The sequence below is a fragment of the Ixodes scapularis genome, unplaced genomic scaffold (assembly GCF_016920785.2).
Source record: "Ixodes scapularis isolate PalLabHiFi unplaced genomic scaffold, ASM1692078v2 PGA_scaffold6__148_contigs__length_123643588, whole genome shotgun sequence".
NCBI classification, from domain to species: domain Eukaryota; kingdom Metazoa; phylum Arthropoda; class Arachnida; order Ixodida; family Ixodidae; genus Ixodes; species Ixodes scapularis.
The window spans coordinates 58561354-58579885 of NW_024609881.1; the positions used below are offsets into that span (position 1 = coordinate 58561354).

Sequence of the window (18532 nt, forward strand, 5' to 3'; positions counted from 1 at the left end):
CACTTCCTTCACTATTCCGTCACAGAATGCGTCGACAGTTCACATTTCATTTGAAGTAATAAAAATGGTTAAACATTTAAGATAATTGTTAGCCTTTGCTCTTAAACGTTGAGAGTCGTTAGGAATATAATTCTGTAAATAACGTCGCGACATAGAAATAGTGAAGGGACGCACCTTTTTTCCAACGAGGAGGCTTCGCGATAGCAGTAAATGTCGTGCGGCTTATACCCTTAATGGGTGCAATTTTTACCTCCGTACTGGGCGGTAGAGACTTCCCTCTTATAAGTGCCTGCAGTTGAGGATACTTCTTAGCCACACTCTCTGGCCCATACTTGTGGTTCACGATCACAGATTGAATCAAAAGAAGTTCAGCTGAAAAATGAGAGACGCGAACAAAATCATGTAAGTATCTTATCAACCACGTTTTCGTGGGAGGAGGTCTTTGAGCATGCCCTTTGTAATCTTTGCCAACAGTGCTACTTGTGGCTGTGATTTCCCTAAAAGTGAGCTTTAGTCAGGGGTTTCCCCAGGAATTAAAATTAGGGGGGGGGGGGGGGGGAGGGGGTGTCGAAATTTTTAGAGGGGTTAAGGGGGGCATTGAGATTAGAAGAGTCGTTGTGAATTAAGGGGGTGCCTTCGGAAAAACGAGGGGGGGGGGGGAGCGCAGCCCTGTAGAGGGTGTTGGGAAATCACTGGCTTTAGTCTTGCGCCGGAGAAAAAAAGGGCAGCCAAGTGCAGATTACCCAAAACGCTTTGACTATGCAGATCCCGAGACAACTATAGAAATCGACATCATAATAAACTAAGGCCGTGGTAAGTCTCGAACGTAGAGTTATTATAATGCACCCTAGAGGTCCAACTGGCGCTAGTGTGTCGTTTCATATTGAAGCAGACGGCGACCAGTCTGAACTGGATTTCCGGTAATGAATTCCTACCGGAAAAAGTGAGTGCGTTTTTGCTATCGTAGGTTGATTATCAAAGCAAAACAACAACAACAACAAATAATTCGTATGTACTAGGTAGCTTAAAATATCTCTTAGTCACGTAGATTTAAATTTTGGTTAGTTACAACGTTTTCAAGCGATAGCTTTAGGGGCGGCTCTTTTCAGAGATTTCACCCTGGCAGGTTGTCGTCGCCGCGCACGCGAAGAACAGAAAACCTCCTTTCTCTGCTTTTGGCGCGAGGCCAGGGAAGTCGGGTTTTCCCGTTGGCCGCACAGCGCGACGAGAGAAAAGAGAGGAGCCCCAACATCCTGCCAGTAATGAATTGGCGGAAAGACAGTCTTTCGTGTCGTCTGCTTAAAAGACTCGTTTTCAAACGTTACTCGCGTTATGCGAAATCCCACTTTCACAATATATCCAGTTGCTACGCGTAATGTTGGATGGTTTTAGAAACTTCCACCGGGTTTACTCACTTACTTCCCGGATCACCGAACACTGGTGGCGGTCGTCACTGGCATCTCCACGATGCCAACCACGACGGTTATGAGAATTAACTACGTCGCCCCTCCGTCCCCAGGTACGTGACGGCACACTTCCACCCGCATCGCGCGACCGTGCTACAGCTATCGCTTTCGTTTCTTCACACATTGTAGGCGAAAAGTACAATTTTTTTTAAATTTCAAATTCAGGACATTAAAAGCGGCGCTAAAATGGCTTCGTACATGTGTTTATGTACACTGTACGACACTGTTAGCATGAACACGGCATCGGCGCTTTTCTGTAGGAGGGTTAATTAGGCGCCAAAGCAAGAAGAGTGTCTCGAAAATCAAGAGAGGTCAAGACCTACGCACTATCACTGGATCAGTACCTATATACCTGTTCATGTAGACGATCAAATTAAAGTAAAGCCGAGTTATGAGTGCGATTTCTAATAAATAACGTTCGATTTATTCACTCTGCTGCTCATGTATGTGTGCAAAGGTAAGTTTGTTGTAGCGTTCAAAACTCATATCTGCGTGCACGAAAACTTTTAAAATGTTAAAATCCAGAAAACTGTCTCCGCCCGATAAATTCAGCGCAATATTGAAAAGAAAAACAACTTTTACAGTGCGCGTGCGTTTACTGTTTCACGCGTTTTAACGGCCCTTACATTGATGTTATTTTTGGTGGCTTATACACCTGGAAGGTTATAAATATTAGTGTAATTGGGATGTTGGCGCTGCTTGAATAAGCCCTACGTTCTTTTCGACTGTTATTCTTGCTCAGATTCGCCGCTTGTATTTACACACTTGCCGTGGAACATGGGACTGCATGGGCCCGGTATAATATGAAGTTAAACATCGTTCACTGATCAAGAGAATAGTGTAAATAAAACAATTTTAGTTTTATAATGTTAATTACGTTACCTACTATTCACTACGCCCCAAGTAACTAAAGTTATTCCTGTTATTCCTCGGCGAAGAGAAAAAAAAATGCACGCGCGTTTTGCCATAGGAATGCACAGGGGCACCGCCAAGGAGGACTGGTTGCTGGCTGCTTCAATTTGAAACCGGAAGTCCCACAGACACTAGCGCCAGTTGAGCCTCTAGCGCGCATTATAATAACTCTATGGTTCCGAGCATCGTATTATTGCCCCGCAGTGAATCAGATTGCGACATTAGCCGATAAAGACGCCGATGAACGAATCGTGAAGCAATAATTAACACAAGCCACGTCCGGCACTCCTTAAGCTGCCAGTGACAAAATCGGCACTTGGTCTGCTCATTACTTAGTTTCACCTGCACTACAAACACCAGGTGTCGTTCGGCGTCGTGTCGAAAACAGCCTTTTTGTTTAAGAAGTGCTCCGACAACATTGTTGATCCAACACTCTAAGAAAGGAGGGGAGTTCGAGGGAGTTAGACGGCGTGACAACACCCACAGCGTGCGCTAGCACCCCTTCGGAAGGAATATCCTCTCTCAAATAGAAGGAGCGAGCAAGGGGAAAGAGAATAGGGTGCTACAAGAGTCCCCTGGGGATTCGAAAGGATTATGGGAAGGGGACGCCTGCCCTCGGGCCAGGCTTCCTTTGCGAAGGGGCAACGTGGATGTCTAGCTTTGAGAAAGTTAAATCCGATCCTGGAGTTTATGTTTTTACTTTACTTCTTATTTTTTCTTTTTTGCTTCACAGATTCTTTGAAATTGCTGACGTTCCCTTTTTGTTCGTTTTTCTTTTTTACGTTTTCCTATTTACTTCCAAGTTCAAAAAGTTACCTGACTGTTTCATAGAGGGCGCTGGCGGGCAGGTCGACGTAGAGTTCCTGTATAGGGTCCCTACGGGAGCCAGAGTTGCGCGTTCATGCATGGCATGTGGATACAGCTCCTCACGTCACTGAATTCGGCGAATAGCAGCGCCGCGCGTTCGAGGCGCGCTCAAAAGCCAGGGAACGTACGCCGGGGCGCGTGCAACGTCTACTTTGCTGCGCGACACTTGATACGGCTCCTCACGTGATCGGATCTCGGCGAATAGCGGCGAGGGTGGCACGCGGCACGTGGAATCAAAGGCGCACCTCTGGCTCCTGTAGGGAGCCTATACAGGAACTCTAGATCGACAGACCGACACACCATGCCGTGGCTTACATTTTGCGAGATCGAGTTTTTACAAGCTTACGGTTGAGCATGTAACCTTCAAAGGAGGTTTAGATCGGTCTTATTTACGCTTCTGATACAAATGTCTTTGTCGCTGGTCTCATCCGGTAAGATAGAGGACACAAACCAATGTGAGACAATCTGGGTAGCTAAAACGAAAATAAAAATATCTCGCCATTAATTTGTTTAGCGGTGGGAGACACTGAAAGGTGCATTCCGGTGACAACCAATTTAGTCAGCTGCACGCGCTGGCGACCGAAAAACGTTTAACTTAGGAAATGTATAGCAAAAAGATAAAATCGCGGAGAAAGCGTGAATACAGCATTTATTCTAGATTTGAAGTTCCGCGGGCACGACGTTTTTGCGAACTCTCGAAGCTTACCCGATATTAATTTATGCCGCGTTTTATATATCGTACAAATAAATTGTGAAATAAAAAGCCCGCGACCATACTCATTCAAAGCACAAATTTTCACAAAGTTTTTGTTACACAGCGCCCTACGTCGCCCAACCGAAGTTATTAGTGCTGAGGAGTCAGGACATCGTCGGAATTTTTCACTTGGTATGATGACCCTCTCTGTTCGCGTTAGGATATTTTAGAGTAAAAACTTCTGGGAGCCATCCTTTTTTTATTTTGTCAGTTTGAGAAGTTTCTTGACTGCTTCATGTACGGCGCTGGCGCACTGCCTGGTGGGCCGAGACGCCATTCCGTAAATTACATTTTGTGTGTTCCAGTTTTGACAAGCTTACGGCCCTGGCGTAAGCTGCGAGCGGATTTTAGGTCGTTTTCGTTTATTATGTCCCTGTTATACGAGGGTTCCGACCGAATAGAGGTAACATTACAACGTGAGACGGGCTGGGCGGTGGATCGAAAACAAGAATATCTAAAGGGGCGATGGAATGGTTTTAATGCTGAAGGAATTCGCAGCTTGTAATTTTTGTATCGTTTATCTTTAAAAAAAAAAAAGATAGAAATCACGTCTATTTTTTAAAAATAAATATCGCGATTCCGTTTCGTAAAATGCAAAGCAAAAAACAGTAATATCTCGGGTCTTTAAACCACGCGCGGCGGCTGGAGTGACGGATATTTGGGTACATCTGGGTGAGTTTTCGCGACGCCATCTGCATGAGGCGCACAAGACCATTCTCTATGATGCTGTGGTGAAAGAATGCGAACACACACACGTTCAGACACAAAAGGGACGATGAAAGGGGGCTCGACCTTAAAAAGACTATTTACAGAACCCAGACACACAGGTTAAACCTGTGCTCCTGCTTTTATGCGAATGACTTTGGTGTAGATAGGTGTGTCTATTTCCGCTTTCAAGTCCAACAGGATGGCGCCATTCCACGCGGGTACGAATGAGTGCAAAAGGGTCATCTTGAAAAATCAGTTTGTTGGAACAGTGTCGTGTATGAAATATCTCTAGCTTGCGGGTCTACGCATGTAGGTCAAATATAAAGACGCATTAACGACAGATTAAATGAGCATAAAAGGAATGCCAAGACCCATACAACGACCTCTGAAATAGCTAAACGTGTTCGTGAGCAACTCTGAAGTTGTGGTTGGGGCCCTTTTTAGGGAATAAAATGTACAAAATGCGAAACATGACCTTTTTTTTTTTTTTTTTTGCAGGGTTGTGTTTTTATATTTTGCTTCACGATTCCGGGGTCTGTTAGGGATTGTCTCTCTAAGTTTTCGATGTGTCACGGTTAGAAAATTGGCTTACAACGTGTTGAACTAGGTTTAGGGTTTCATGACGCAAGTTATCGGGAAGGGGCGCGGCATGGGCAGCACAGGGAGGGCGCTCCTGAACGATAGAAGGTGGCCTGCAGGCGGACATTCCCCAAGAGAAACAAAGGTCCCGAGCCCCGCAAGTTCACTTTTCCCCTCTTCTCTGGCGTTCATGTCCGCCCATCGTCTTTTCTGCGTCCCGATCAATATTTTAACGTTAACAGAACGCCCTTCCACGTTTCGCTTTAGTGCGATGACCGGCTATTCAGATGCTTGTTTTACAGCAATCTAGGAATCCCACGCATTCATCGAAAGTTTGAAACACATGCTCCAAAAACAAAACAAAAACAGCACCCTGATTAAGTTTAGCAAATTCAGTTTATGTTTTCGGGTGTTTGCTGCAATGCACTCTATTTGACATGTCACAAACTCAAAGGTATGTACATATCTTCTGTGAGGAGGTCTAGGCAATCAAAAGTTGTTCTGGATTGAAACTGTTCCTACTGTAGACGGATAGTTTTGCCACCGCAGTGCAGAAGCTAACGTGGGATCTTAACGTTCATCGTGCAATAATAATAAATTTTGCCATGAAACGATACTGAATTTAAAGATTAAGCACTTCAAAAAAGAATGCTGAAAGAAGTATGTGAACTTCATGCTCTCATGCAATGCCTCTGAACTGTGCGTTTTTTTTTTTGTATGGTCTTAAAAGCACAAGCGAACTCCTTTTGCAGTCGCTCCTACGCAAAGCTTGCTGACGCAGTTTCGGGAAACCACGACGTTGATATACCACGGGTATACCTTCTGAACTGTCGTGACTGATATTTGAATGGGGTTCATGTGTTGGACTCGAGCACTGCGTTGGCACTGCACTTAGGCTTAGCCGCAATTGATGCCTTGCGGGACATTCAAATTTTGGCTCGAGCTCAATCACTGCAGTGACCGCCGGAACAGCCAAATGTACGAAGTGGGGAGTGCGTACGGAGTGCGGAGTGCGGCGCGTGCACCGTTCATTGACAACCGCTGCGCATTGCTGTAATGATCATTCGCGGCGCATCATCTGCAAGAAATTCGCAACTTTCATGACCTATAGGGGGCGTACTGCTGCCTATCAAAATGGCTGTCATCTAGATGATCGTCGTAGAACAGCGGTACGAGGCCGGGCCTGCGAGGTGTTAGTAATGATAGTTTTGCTATATACGAGCAGTATTAGAGCCTTACGTTACTTTTTCACGCCCTGAAGGTGTAGGCAAGCCCATTTATTATGAGGCCAATCATCCAGGAGATAGGGAGCGCGACTCTCACACCGCGGTACCACCATCGCTGAAAGTTGCGAATACATAGGGCAGGCGAGCTGGTTGGAAAATAACATGCTGTATTTGTAAACCCTGGGACGGAGAGAATTGAAAAAAAAAAAAAAAATAGACAACACAGCTCATTGCCTCAAACTTGTGGCCGCTTTTTCTGTTCAAAGTGCAAGAGCAAGTTGTTTTTATTAAATATTTTCTGCGACTGCTCGTGCGCGGCCAGAAGTGCTAATAAGTGTTTGATAGGTTATAAACTGGAGGTATCTGACGCTAGTGGAGAACAGTTTTATTGTCCCTTTATCGCACTCCTGTACGATGATAATCCGAATCCAATGGGGCAGTGGCCGGGATCTAAATCAGTAATTCTACAAAAATTCACAACCTCTGTTCCCATTATATAAGCAATATTACGACTTAAAGTGAGATGCTAAAAATAATTTTAAAAACTTCCATAAATATTCGTTTCTCGAAGCGAGAGTTTTTTTTTTTTTTTTATAGACCGTTTTACTGAAAGAGGGCGAGAGAGAAAAGGGGAAAGGGCTACCGGCGCTTTCCCCCTTTCTGATTGTGTAGACAGAGTCAAAGTCCCGGATGAGAGGCTTCGCCGGTGTTGGGTGTCTGCTGTGCGCGAACTTTGTTCGCGCTTTCTTTTCTGTTTTAAAGGGGCGGTGCAACGATTTTATGATTAAAAGAATTTGCATCTCGTCATTTTTACGTTGTTTATCGTGTCCCAGAGGATAGAGAAAACACTTCCTTCATTGAAAATGTCGCGATTCCGCTGCATAATCGCAAAGCAAAAGTCGAGCTTTTTCCCCCACCTGCAGCCCCAAGTGGCAGCCGAAGGAACTACGACGGAAAGATTACGTGACCTCGCTCGGCTCTAAGCTGCAGCATAGCGCCCGCTAATGTCAGCAGAGAGAGGGAGGGGAAGCGTCCTCCGAGATAGCACACGGGAAGCTACACGGCACTCCGAATGACGTCACTGGGAGTGCGACCAGGTGTGACCCTGAAGGCTGGGAGTGAGTTGAGGGGTGCCCGAAATACCAGTCTTTATCTTTTTTTTTACGCAACAACTAGGACACGCAGGCGAAATCGGTTTTCTGTTCTTTACTTCAAAAGTGACAAAGGGCAACTTCCAGAAATCTTTGACTGAAGTCCGAAAATCGTTGCACCGCCCCTTTAAGCTCGCAAACTTAATTAGAGCCAGAGGCTTCGATGACAACAGTCCTCCGGTCATCGGGACACCATTGCTGGGTCATAGCGTGCACGAATAAAAACAGAAAGCATAGAATACTGTCCGAGGACATAGCTTGCAAGGAATCCAGCAAGGCGAGAGCGTCTGCAATGTCTTTGAGCTTCATCGCTTTTTACATGACCCCTGTCTCCGGGGGCAGTGGATTGCGTCCGTAAACCGAAAAGGCGTTTCCTCAACGCCATCCTCTCGACTTCGCTCGGAACATTTCGTGAATGGAGCGCGCACCGAACGCTGTACCACCGATGAACATGGGGTACGCTCGCAATGTGCGTGCGAGTTTTCTCATGACAACTGCTGTTTCAGCTTGTAAAATTTCGTAACTGAATTTATCTTAATAGTGATAATTTGCAGTGGTGACTGAATCGATTTTATCATCTACAACGCTTAGTTGAAGGCTTATTTCCGCCGCCGGGTGAGGCTGGAAATTGTTGAAAACGTAATTCTATTGGGTTTTTTTTAATCGCGATCTTCTGCCCGATACCAGAGAGCCGACAAAAGCGCTCCTTGGAGTGCCGCTGGTGGGTTGTTTCCGTTGACTAAGGCGCTTTGAGGCGCTTGATAGTCGCTGCAGGGAACGTCTCGTGTGTTGCGATCTGCGTTTTCAAGCCCAGTGTGCACGCTTCTTTGTTTGAGTCATGGCATCCGCCAGTGTGGTGACGGTGGGAGCAGCGGCAGCGAACGTGCCAGCTATAGAAATTGGAGGTGAGTACCCAAAATATTGCATCAAATAGTATAATAATTCGTGGCTGCTTCGAGGCTTTCTGCGGTTTGATAAATGTACATCTAGAGCTTCTTCGTCGTTCATTCACAAGGAAATATAAGAACAGGGACACGAAGATAAAAACAGCACAGCAAGACGATATTATTTTATTTTTTATTTATTGATACTGCCGGCCGCTAATACGCAGCCAAGGCAGGAGATATACACAATAAAATGCACTTGAAAATAAAATACATAGGTGTGGTGGCGTTACAACTCGTAGAGGAATGAAGGGCCAACAGATGCCCTTGATAGGATTCTTCCCATGCAAAGAATGACTACACAAAAGGATCTTTTACAACTACACGTCACAAAAACACACGTAAACATAAAAACACAGTACAAACCTATAAAAAAAAAGAAATATCCAAAGCATGACTAGTAGAAAAGCACAATCACAGACAATCAAACCAAATCATACGCATGTAATATCAAACAACATCCGATTCCTTTAACTTGGCTGTGAACGACAATACGCAATCTGTGGAGGCGATTTCTTGTGGGAGCAAGTTCCATTCATGAATCGTACGTGGAAAACAGGAATATTTGAAGCAGTCAGTTCTACACCTTATTTCAGTAAAAGATTTGCAGTGCTTGTTCCTTGTTTTCCTACTAGTATTGAAATGAAGGTAATTGCTGAAGTCCAAGTTGAAATTGTCATTTAATAGGTTGAAAATGAACTTCAGTCGGCTAATTTTTCTACGTTTTTGTAAAGAAGGGACACCGCTCTGGACATAAAGTTCTGAGATTGATGTGTTTCTACCGTATGTGTTAGAAATAAATCGCAGCGCTTTTTTCTGAATTCTTTACAACTTATTAATATTTGACTTTGTGTGTGGATCCCATACCACATCAGCGTATTCCATCAAAGACCTGACGAATGTCTTATACGCGATTAGTTTTGTATTGTTGGAACAGTCTTTTAGTCGCCGTTTTAAAGTCCATAATGTGCCCATTGCCTTGTGAGTAATGAAGTCAATATGTGAATTCCAACGCAGATCAGTATAGTCCCAGGTATTTGTGTTGGGGTACTGTGTTGAGTGCGGTCCCCTGGAGGCAGTAGCTGGAGGGGAGTGGATTTGTTTTCCTGGTTATTGTCATATGAGCACATTTCTTACAATTAAGGGACATTTGCCAGGTGTCGCACCATGTAGAAACCATCTCGAGACTCTTGTTTAGAATATTTTGATCGTTAGAACATTTCACTTCTTTATAAATATTACAATCGTCAGCAACCACGATATGTAGCAGCTCCGGGCGTTTACAAAGTTAATTGAGGTTCCCGTTTCGTGTATCGCTTGTTGATTACAACTAAAAGCGGCTCCGTTGAAATAGGCCCATTGCAAGCAAAAATGTATAAATGGTTCATCATTTCCAGTCATGCGGAAAGCAATGGAGCTTGAAAACATTCCAGCCGTACTTGCCTTGCCGGATTCCATGCAAGCTACATATAAGCCCTCGGACAGTATTCGACGCTTTCTGTCGTTATTCGTGCACCCTATCACCCAGCAATGGTGTCCCGATGACCGGGGGACTGTCGCCATCAAAGACCATGGCTCTAATTAGGTTTGGGAGCTTGAAACGTAGAAGAAAGCGCGAACGAAGTTGGGGCACTGCAGACGCCCAACACCGGCCATGCCTCTCATCCGGGACTTCCACTCTTTCTACACAATCAGAAAGGGGGAAAGCGCCGGTAGCCCTTTCCCCTTTTCTCTCTCGCTCTCAAAATGGCGCTACCCACGATAAAACGGTCTATACACAAGACGTGGCTACAGGACGTCAAAACAAATCTGGTCAATGTTTTATTAATTGCTCTGCTCTCCCATAAAATCACGATGGAGAATACAGAGCGCGGCCTAAAGAAGACGAAGTAATTACGAAAACTAACGTCAAGGTGATCTCTCCCGAGGCTCTGAAATGTTTTCGCTGAAGCTTTCCCAGCGTACGCTCACAATGGAAGCAGGTGCGCCAGCACCCAGCCGCTCCTTATAATCCCTTGCGTCCTCCAACCCGATTTCGCTAAGCTAGGGGAAGGACGGACTCGACAGGTTTGTTGTTCCCTTCTGCCCTTGGATGAGCATTGACTTTCCTCTAAACTCCGGTTCACAGCCGTGTCATCCCGTACCCTTATGGCGTCACCGGCGACGTGGTACGGCTACGGGTGTTGTAAAAAAAGAAAAAAAAAGTTATAAAAAATAAAAAAAAAGCAACAACTAGAGGTGCAGGGCGAGGGAAAAGTACGCTGGGGTGGGGGAAGCAGGCGGAATGGTGGATAGAAGGGATGTTCCTTCCTCTCCGCTCCAGCAATCCGTCTGCTTCCTCCTCCCGTCCTACCTTCAACGGCGTGCACCAGTGTCACTTGTTCGTGACTTCCAAGACATCTACAAAAATTATCGTTGTTGGTGGCAGTCGAACAGAGAAAGGAGTGCGCCAAGCGTTTTTAGAATCGGCCCTCAAGGTGTTCGTCAACGAGACTGATGATTCAGGTAAGATGTGGCGCTTCATATTTCTCTTAGTACAAATTGCTTAGAGCGCACTGGTTTCGTCAAATTATATTTAAGGCCATTGGAATAGTCTGCTGTCGACTGGTGTTATAGTCGAATAATTCGTGCTAGAAAACAAAAGTCGCATAGTCAATGCCTTGCCGAAATTGGCGAGCTCATGTTGTATGCAGAAATATTCTCGGAATATTTATTTAAGTTCCAAAATGTTAAATACCGAAATATTGACATAGATATTGGCTTGTCTAGAAACTTCTTGCCTAAATAAAAAGACTACAAAATGAAAGAGCTCTCAGGGGAAATTCAGTAAACCATTCATGTATTAGTCTTTCAAAGCATCTCAACGCTTGGTTACTAGTAGGGCTAAACGTCGGTAAAAAAACATGTTAGCACGATTAAATATTTTCTCTTATTCACTTAACGAATTGATTAATCGGTTTCGTCTATTACCATGAAAAATAGACTAAAAAAGTCAAAATGGGATATTTTGCTTTCGCTGAATATTGTTATAAACGGCGCAATATACAATTCAGGACTTTAAATCAACCTTGATGTGTAGTTGAAATCAGCCAAAAGGCATTCACACTCCCAATTTATTACTCCAGCCGCGGAGGCAAAGAGGTTCCTTCATATTCTCCGGCAATAGCGAACTGCTTTGATTATGCGCTAAACGGACTCTCGCCAGGCGCTGAACGTTACTGGGACACGTATAACTTCCACTTGCATTACGGCGAAGACGTGTTTATCGTTGGTGATCTGTTCAGGACTTTGAGGGAATGCGAAGAGATTGTTGTTTTATTCACTAGGTAGTAGGGTCCTTGTTTTATCTATGCTTAACATCTACTATATTCAACCTTTTACGCTTCTTCAGATTTATACTAATTATTTCTAAGAACAATATTAATTTCAGACGATCATTTTTGTTTCCACAGATTTTCAACAAATTTGAGCAGCGCAGTGATAAGATGCCTTATGAAAGCCTCACTGTATTTTTCGAGCCAAAGTCCTAGCAGATCCTTGAACTGACATGGAGGAGGTTTATCACGAAGGACGCCTCGCTATTCCTCAGACATGCGCAGCTGGAGCAGAGTATAGCTAAAGCAACCGATCAAGAAAACCTACCCATCACAAAAATGCAGCGAAACTCGTGTCGATGTCCTCACAGAATACGCGATGGGTTAATCACTTTGACCTACAGAGCTCTTCAAGCGAATGACGCAGCTCATAACACTGTTTAAATCGAAAACGTGATCTGCGCAGGACAATATTTTCCTTTTCCTGTGCGTGCCTGGCGGGGTTCCTTACGAGTCCTGACACATTACGAAGTTAAACTGGCCCAGTTTTCTAGCTTAGTACATGACCAAATCGTGTGCGACGTTTCGAGAATTGGCGTTGCACTAATTGGGTCCACATTGAGCTAAATTCATATTCGAATTATATGCATCCCCTAAACATGTGCCCGCTTCGTACTAGGCACATGAAGGTCATATGTACGTTAAAATAATTTAAACACTACCTGTTCACTTCATCTTGTGATATGTGAGCATTTGGTGAAAGGCCTCAACAGTCTATGCAAAGTTAATGGCTGCGAACATCGAAATCATTACGTGACATTAAAAGAAAAATTATGCACTCACACAGCATACGGAAGCAGGCAATCTCTGATTATTATATCTAAATATGAAAAATAATAGAACGTATAATCATGACCCATGTTTGCTTACTTTTTTTAAGTGCGGTACTTTATTATATTGCAGGTTCCAGGAGAAAGATAAACTCATCTGACGGTCCTATTCTTTACAGAGGACGCCTTCTATTCTGCAGCTGTCCAAGTCCAGGTGGAGGACCTGTCGGTGGATGTTGGCGACGTCATCCATGGCTTCAGCCTCATAATCTATTGAACTTTGGATATTCAATATGCAACGGGGATCAAGTCCGCCTTGGCTCTCTTTGAACGTACGATCGGGCTGAAAGAAACACCACTGGAAAAGGTTGCCCTGAAGCTTCTTGGCAGGCTACAAGCTTTTAGTAATTATTTTTAAGCGTTTGACCTGTATCAAGTTTTTGATTTTACAATAAAAACGTGGTTGACAATATTGTTGGCTGACATGACTGGCAGGACTTTTTTTCAAATGTCTGGATTGTGTGTTTCTAGAAGTTTTCAGTTAAATTTCGATGCCGGCACGTTGCCCGTGGGTATTATTCTCTTATCCCTGAAACCTCCTCGAAGTGCCTCCTTAATGAACTTGACACGCAAAGAATTCTGAACTCTCTCGTATGACAGCTGGCCTTAGGAATCATCGCCCCTCCAGCACACCTGAACAAACCAGTTAGCTGAGTTTCGGGGTCTGAAAAAGTGCCTTCACTATTTGGAGCTCCGCAAGACCCATGGTGTACAAAAGCGACCCCAAAAGTGGGGAGTCGCGGATACCTCGAAGGTTGTGTATAGTGTCTGACAACACTTGCAATTAGGGGGATCACGCGAATCTCTAGGTATAAAAACGGGCACCACAAAGCACCCAATTTAGGGGCGATCAAGTGATTCCCTGAAAGTTGTAAGCGGTACTAAATAATGCCTGGATTTACGGGTGTCACATGAGTACCTGGGTGTCACAAAAGGCGCCAAAAAGCACCCTATTTAGAAGGGATTCGTTGACTTCCTGAGAGTTGAAAATGGTTTCATATAATTCCTCTAATTAGCAGTGTAATATAAGTACCCGAATGTAACAGAGGGCGCCTAACAGCACCCGAAGTAAGGGGTGTCGGTTGAGGCCCGTGGACTTTGAGAGGGGTGTTAAGTGATCCCGTATATCTGGGGAGTACTTGAATTCCCCAACTTGAGAGGATACCACAAACACCCCAGGGGAGTCACATATGGGACACGGTCTAACTCCCCTGAGGGGAGTACCCGTATACACTCTTTTTTCTTAGAGTGAACGTTGTCGGAGCTGGTATTTTTTCAAATGATTCAAGGATACGTCTAATTATCTTTGTGTATTAATAATTGTTTTTATCCGTTTTACTTCCTCTTTTAGTGTCTAATTTTTACTCTGTGCCCCCCCCCCCCCCCCCTACTATAATGCCTCTTTACACTCTAAGAAAAAATGGAGGAAAAAAGTAGCAACGGCGCGCCTTCCTCCCTTCTACCGACGCGCCCCCAAGCGGACACGAGAAAGGGGGAGGAACGAAATGTTTTTCTCCTTCTCCAGGCAGACGGGAGAAAGCTTTCGCCCTCCCGACTCATCTTCTTTCGGTTTCGTTTTTCGAGCAGGTCGCGCGCGTTGTTTAATAAATAGCTGTTGAGTTGATTGAGCTCCAGCAGCAGCGAAGGCCGCCTGTAATTCCATCTTCTAGTTTAAACGTCCAGAACATTTCAGTTGCATTGACGTTTTTATCACTAATTTTATCAAACGAGCAAACGAAGCCGCTAGAAACAGCGAAGTTCGGAGCAGTGCCAGCAGCGCCACGTACACTGGGGGATGGCCGTCTCCGGATTGCGTGACTCGCGCGGCACGGAACGACTGAACTACAGCTGCTACAGCCACTGCAGGCTGCAGCACTACAGACTACAGTAGCGAAAGCACGCGGAACTATGTCGACGTTTTCGACGTTATGGAAACTGCAGGAACTGCGTCCAAGACAGGCAGGCTTTGCTGCCCGCTGCCTGGGTGCCTTCCCCCCTGAGTTCGGTTCTGTTTTCCGATGCCGAGTGCAACCGGCGTTCAACGTGGTTTTGTGTTTGTGTGTGTCAGCAACATAGCTGCAACATCGTGATGACAGTGTTGGGTTGTGAACAGAAGACTGGAATTATCGCCGATGTGACCATGTGTTCGCGTATCAGTGGTGTAACAAGAAGATGAGATCGTAAACTGTTGGGCATTGATGCCGCTGGTCGGGTTGTGATCGGAGGGGCGGGGTGTCGCAGGTTGACATTCCGCTTTACATTAAAAAGTTTAATATCACTTGAGGGATTACGTGCAATCGATCAACGTGCGGATAGTCATGTTGGAACGCTGGTCTGAACAGTAGAAGCTCCTATCGTACAGTGGCCAATGTGACTGTCGGAATTGTCTCGTCCCCGACAGCGATTGCGCTCAGGGGCAAGGACTGAACAGTACGAAACCGTGACGTAAAGTGCGTATATTTACAGTATGGAATTTCGGCATTAAAAACAATAGGAGGTAAAATCGAAAAAAAGCTACCCTTTATTTTGCTGTTTAATTGTAGTACGATTGCTGGAGAAACTGCCCTCCGTGCCGCGCTGGGATGAGCGCTAGAAGTTTTCGGGCTCGCCACGGCGTAGTTCCGTACACTTAACACCTGCCGCAAGTCGCGGCTTTGACTGCATTCAAGTTGATCGAAAAGCAATTTCTCAGTCCGTGAAGCATCACTTCCAGCTGACTGAATATCCGCTCTACAGAGATTAATTCAAACGGCAATTGCAGCTTCGCACGAACAGCACAAATAGAAAAACAAATAGAAATACAAGCTACGACTTGCCGTGTGGGGAAACAAACTCATGGCTTCGAACCGCATTGGAGCGGCTTGATTTATTGGCTTTCAAATAATTACGGCATGATTGAGCGTTTACTTTTTAATAAGAGATTCAACCCCTGAGCCATTCAAAATACTCTCAGAGGTATGACATTGCAGGGAAAAAATCAACATGCTGGGAATATTTTTAATTGCTTAGGGAGTCACCGAAAAGTTCCGCACGTTCAAAACGACCAGTATAAAAGACGGAAACGCAGAGCACGGGTGTAGTGTTCGGGTTAGTGTGGTGTTCCGTTGTATTGATTGTGCAGTGCATGTACTTAATGTATGTTCACCTGATGCTTGCAATAAGTGTATGGGTGTCATGTGTGTATTGTAGAGGGTCCTCAAGCACAGTAGTGGCCTGAGAGAAGTAAATTATTTTTTGTAGAACATGAATTGGGCGGTACCTAGCGCCACCTAGCCTAGCCACTTGCAATTACTCTGCTTGACCCCGCCATCTGGTGGCTAGCGATTTAACCTTCTATCACGCTACGCGATAAACAGCGGCTTCAAGTTCGTTCTTTCGAGAGCGGCTTTTGGTTTCGCGGAGTGAGTTTTCCCTTCTCCGTGATGTGCGGTTGACGAAGGAATTATGACTCGAGGAACACCAAAGGTAAGACGCAAAGTGCGCGAAGTAACTCGGTATCGGTTGTCTCCGTTTAACATCGCAGTGCTGTCGACGAGAAGACTGAGGAACTGCTTTCGAAACGCAGGTTTCTGTACCTGTGGGGGGAGTCTGGCTTCGGAAATAAACACAGTTTGCGGAAAGCTCGTGTTACGCTTTCATTTGCTGCTGCTCTCGTCCCGTACAAGAGACGTAGCGTCCTCGTTAAGCCTTATTGGGCTCGATTTGCTCGATTCGGGGCCGCCATATTGAGATGCAAGCGACGGTGGAACTTTGCTCCCCTGCTTCAGGGACGAAGGTTTCTCCCTTTCTAAAGGAACATAGGTTACAAGACCGTTCCTCCCGTAAGGGAGGACTATCCGTACCCTTTTTTCTAAGAGTGTAGGCGGTGTAGGTATTCGAATAAACCATAAACAAATAAATAAACGACCTTTTACAATACCGCCTTTGCACACGTTTCTTTTTTTTCTTCTCTTGCTGCTGTTTGGTGGCGCACTAACGTTAGGGACGTAGCTATATAATAAATAAAATGTTTAAAATGCGCTGGGCAGACACACTGATAAATCTGAAGCGTCTGCTCTCTCGCGAAGAAGAGCCAATCGCTATAATCTACGGAGGGCGCTCGGCGAATGACGGGGATAAGGCAGAGTCTATACCGTTACTACCTTGAGCATGCTATAGGCAGGTATTTGGCAGCGCCACCAAGGACAGCGTAGACGTTACGTCGCAAAGTGAAACGCTACCCATGTCGAACCTTTCTGATGGGCTAGCACTATTTTAGCCATGTATGCGCCTTCCCGCGGCCGTGTTTGTCGACCTCATTTCGGAGTAAAAGATTGGGAACCTTGACAATCGAAAACCTATTCATATCCAGTGTTGCTCCGTATGTGTTTTCACGTAATTTGACTCGCGGGAGTTGTTCGCAGATTGAGTTCAATCGCGCCCCCCGGAGCTGGAAGCGGTAACGACTGCAAAATGTTTATTTTTGTTTATCTGCGCTGGAATATGCCTCAACGAAGCGCTTGCGTATTCAACGGTCCGAAAATCACTACGAGACAACATTCAGTAGTACCAGTGATTGATAAAATCTACATGGAAAATATATTTTGTTTCCTTGTATCAGACTGTTCTTCCCCCGGTGGCAGATCAAGTATACGTATAGGGCTGTGCTAAGGTAAGCTGACATTGAATAGAAACTAAAGTAGGCTGCTACACGAGATATCGACGTGAAATGCTTCTGTTAGCAGCTGCACCGTGGCATCACTGTCTTGTCGCAGGCTTCCAATTTGCTCAGAAGCTACTAGATTAGACGCACTTTTAAAAAGGGTGTATTATTTTTATACAGGGGGCGAGAGATATAGGCGGGCATAAGAAACGAAACTATGCTACTTTTGGATCAGCCCAAAAAGAAAGCGATATGTAGGTACGTTACGACAAGGATTGCGACGTGAGAGTGAATGCCGGTACTGGCAATGCATTTTTTCAGCCTCTGTTTAATACTCACCTATTTCATCCACTTCTGTAGCAGGGACAGTTAGGCACATAAAGTATTGGCCATTCTTGCGTGCGGTCCTTGTCATGTTGAACTCTCCCATATGCACGTTCACGGGGAACTGAGGCGTTGAATGGACTAACCACATCCCCGATGTTGCGTCAGCCATCAGTATGCCTGCATCAAAAACCAACGTTCAGCAATAATTCTCACCATTGTCTGTTAGAATGAAACAATTCTTTTAGTAATGAATAATGACTGCTGGTTGATTTAACTAACTGTAAGCGATCGATAAAGGAGAAGGTCCTTTTGGACCTTTCTATGCGGCTACGTGATCCTTGATTTCGGTGAAATTTAGAACTGAAAAGAGTCAGATAAAGAAAGAGAGAGGGAGAGGTAGAGATAGAGAGAGAGAGAGAAGGAACGAGACAGAGAAGCTTTGCCATTGGTGTCTTGTGTGTGTCTCTTCTTTTTCAGTCTTGTTAGATTTTCCTCATGAGAAAAACCTCATTGCTCGTGCATAGCCTGATCTTTAGTGGTTAACAATTTATGTAAGCAGAATTCAGGCGTAGTCTGTGTAGCACTTTTTGTAATTCCCGTGAAAGATCAGTGTTCATTTGCATCTTTCTGTGACCTTTTAAAACGCACAGTGAGACATTCAAACATGGAAGTATTCTAGCGAAACCTACGCGAGCCTCGAATTTACGTCTTCCTTAGGTCAATGGCTCCTGCAGAAAACAGTACCCGTAAAT

General features: G+C 44.9%; 1 protein-coding gene across 1 annotated transcript in view; it reads right to left on the reverse strand.

The window, feature by feature from the left end:
- Nucleotides 1-18532, reverse strand: part of LOC115328598 (plancitoxin-1-like) — a 44684-nt gene that overhangs the window by 6165 nt on the left and 19987 nt on the right. The window contains exons 4-5 of the mRNA XM_029989901.3: nt 17793-17957; nt 175-372 (exon numbers count right to left, since the gene is read on the reverse strand). Of these exons, the coding sequence (XP_029845761.3) occupies nt 175-372; nt 17793-17957 (363 nt within the window). The remainder of the gene's footprint in view (nt 1-174; nt 373-17792; nt 17958-18532) is intronic.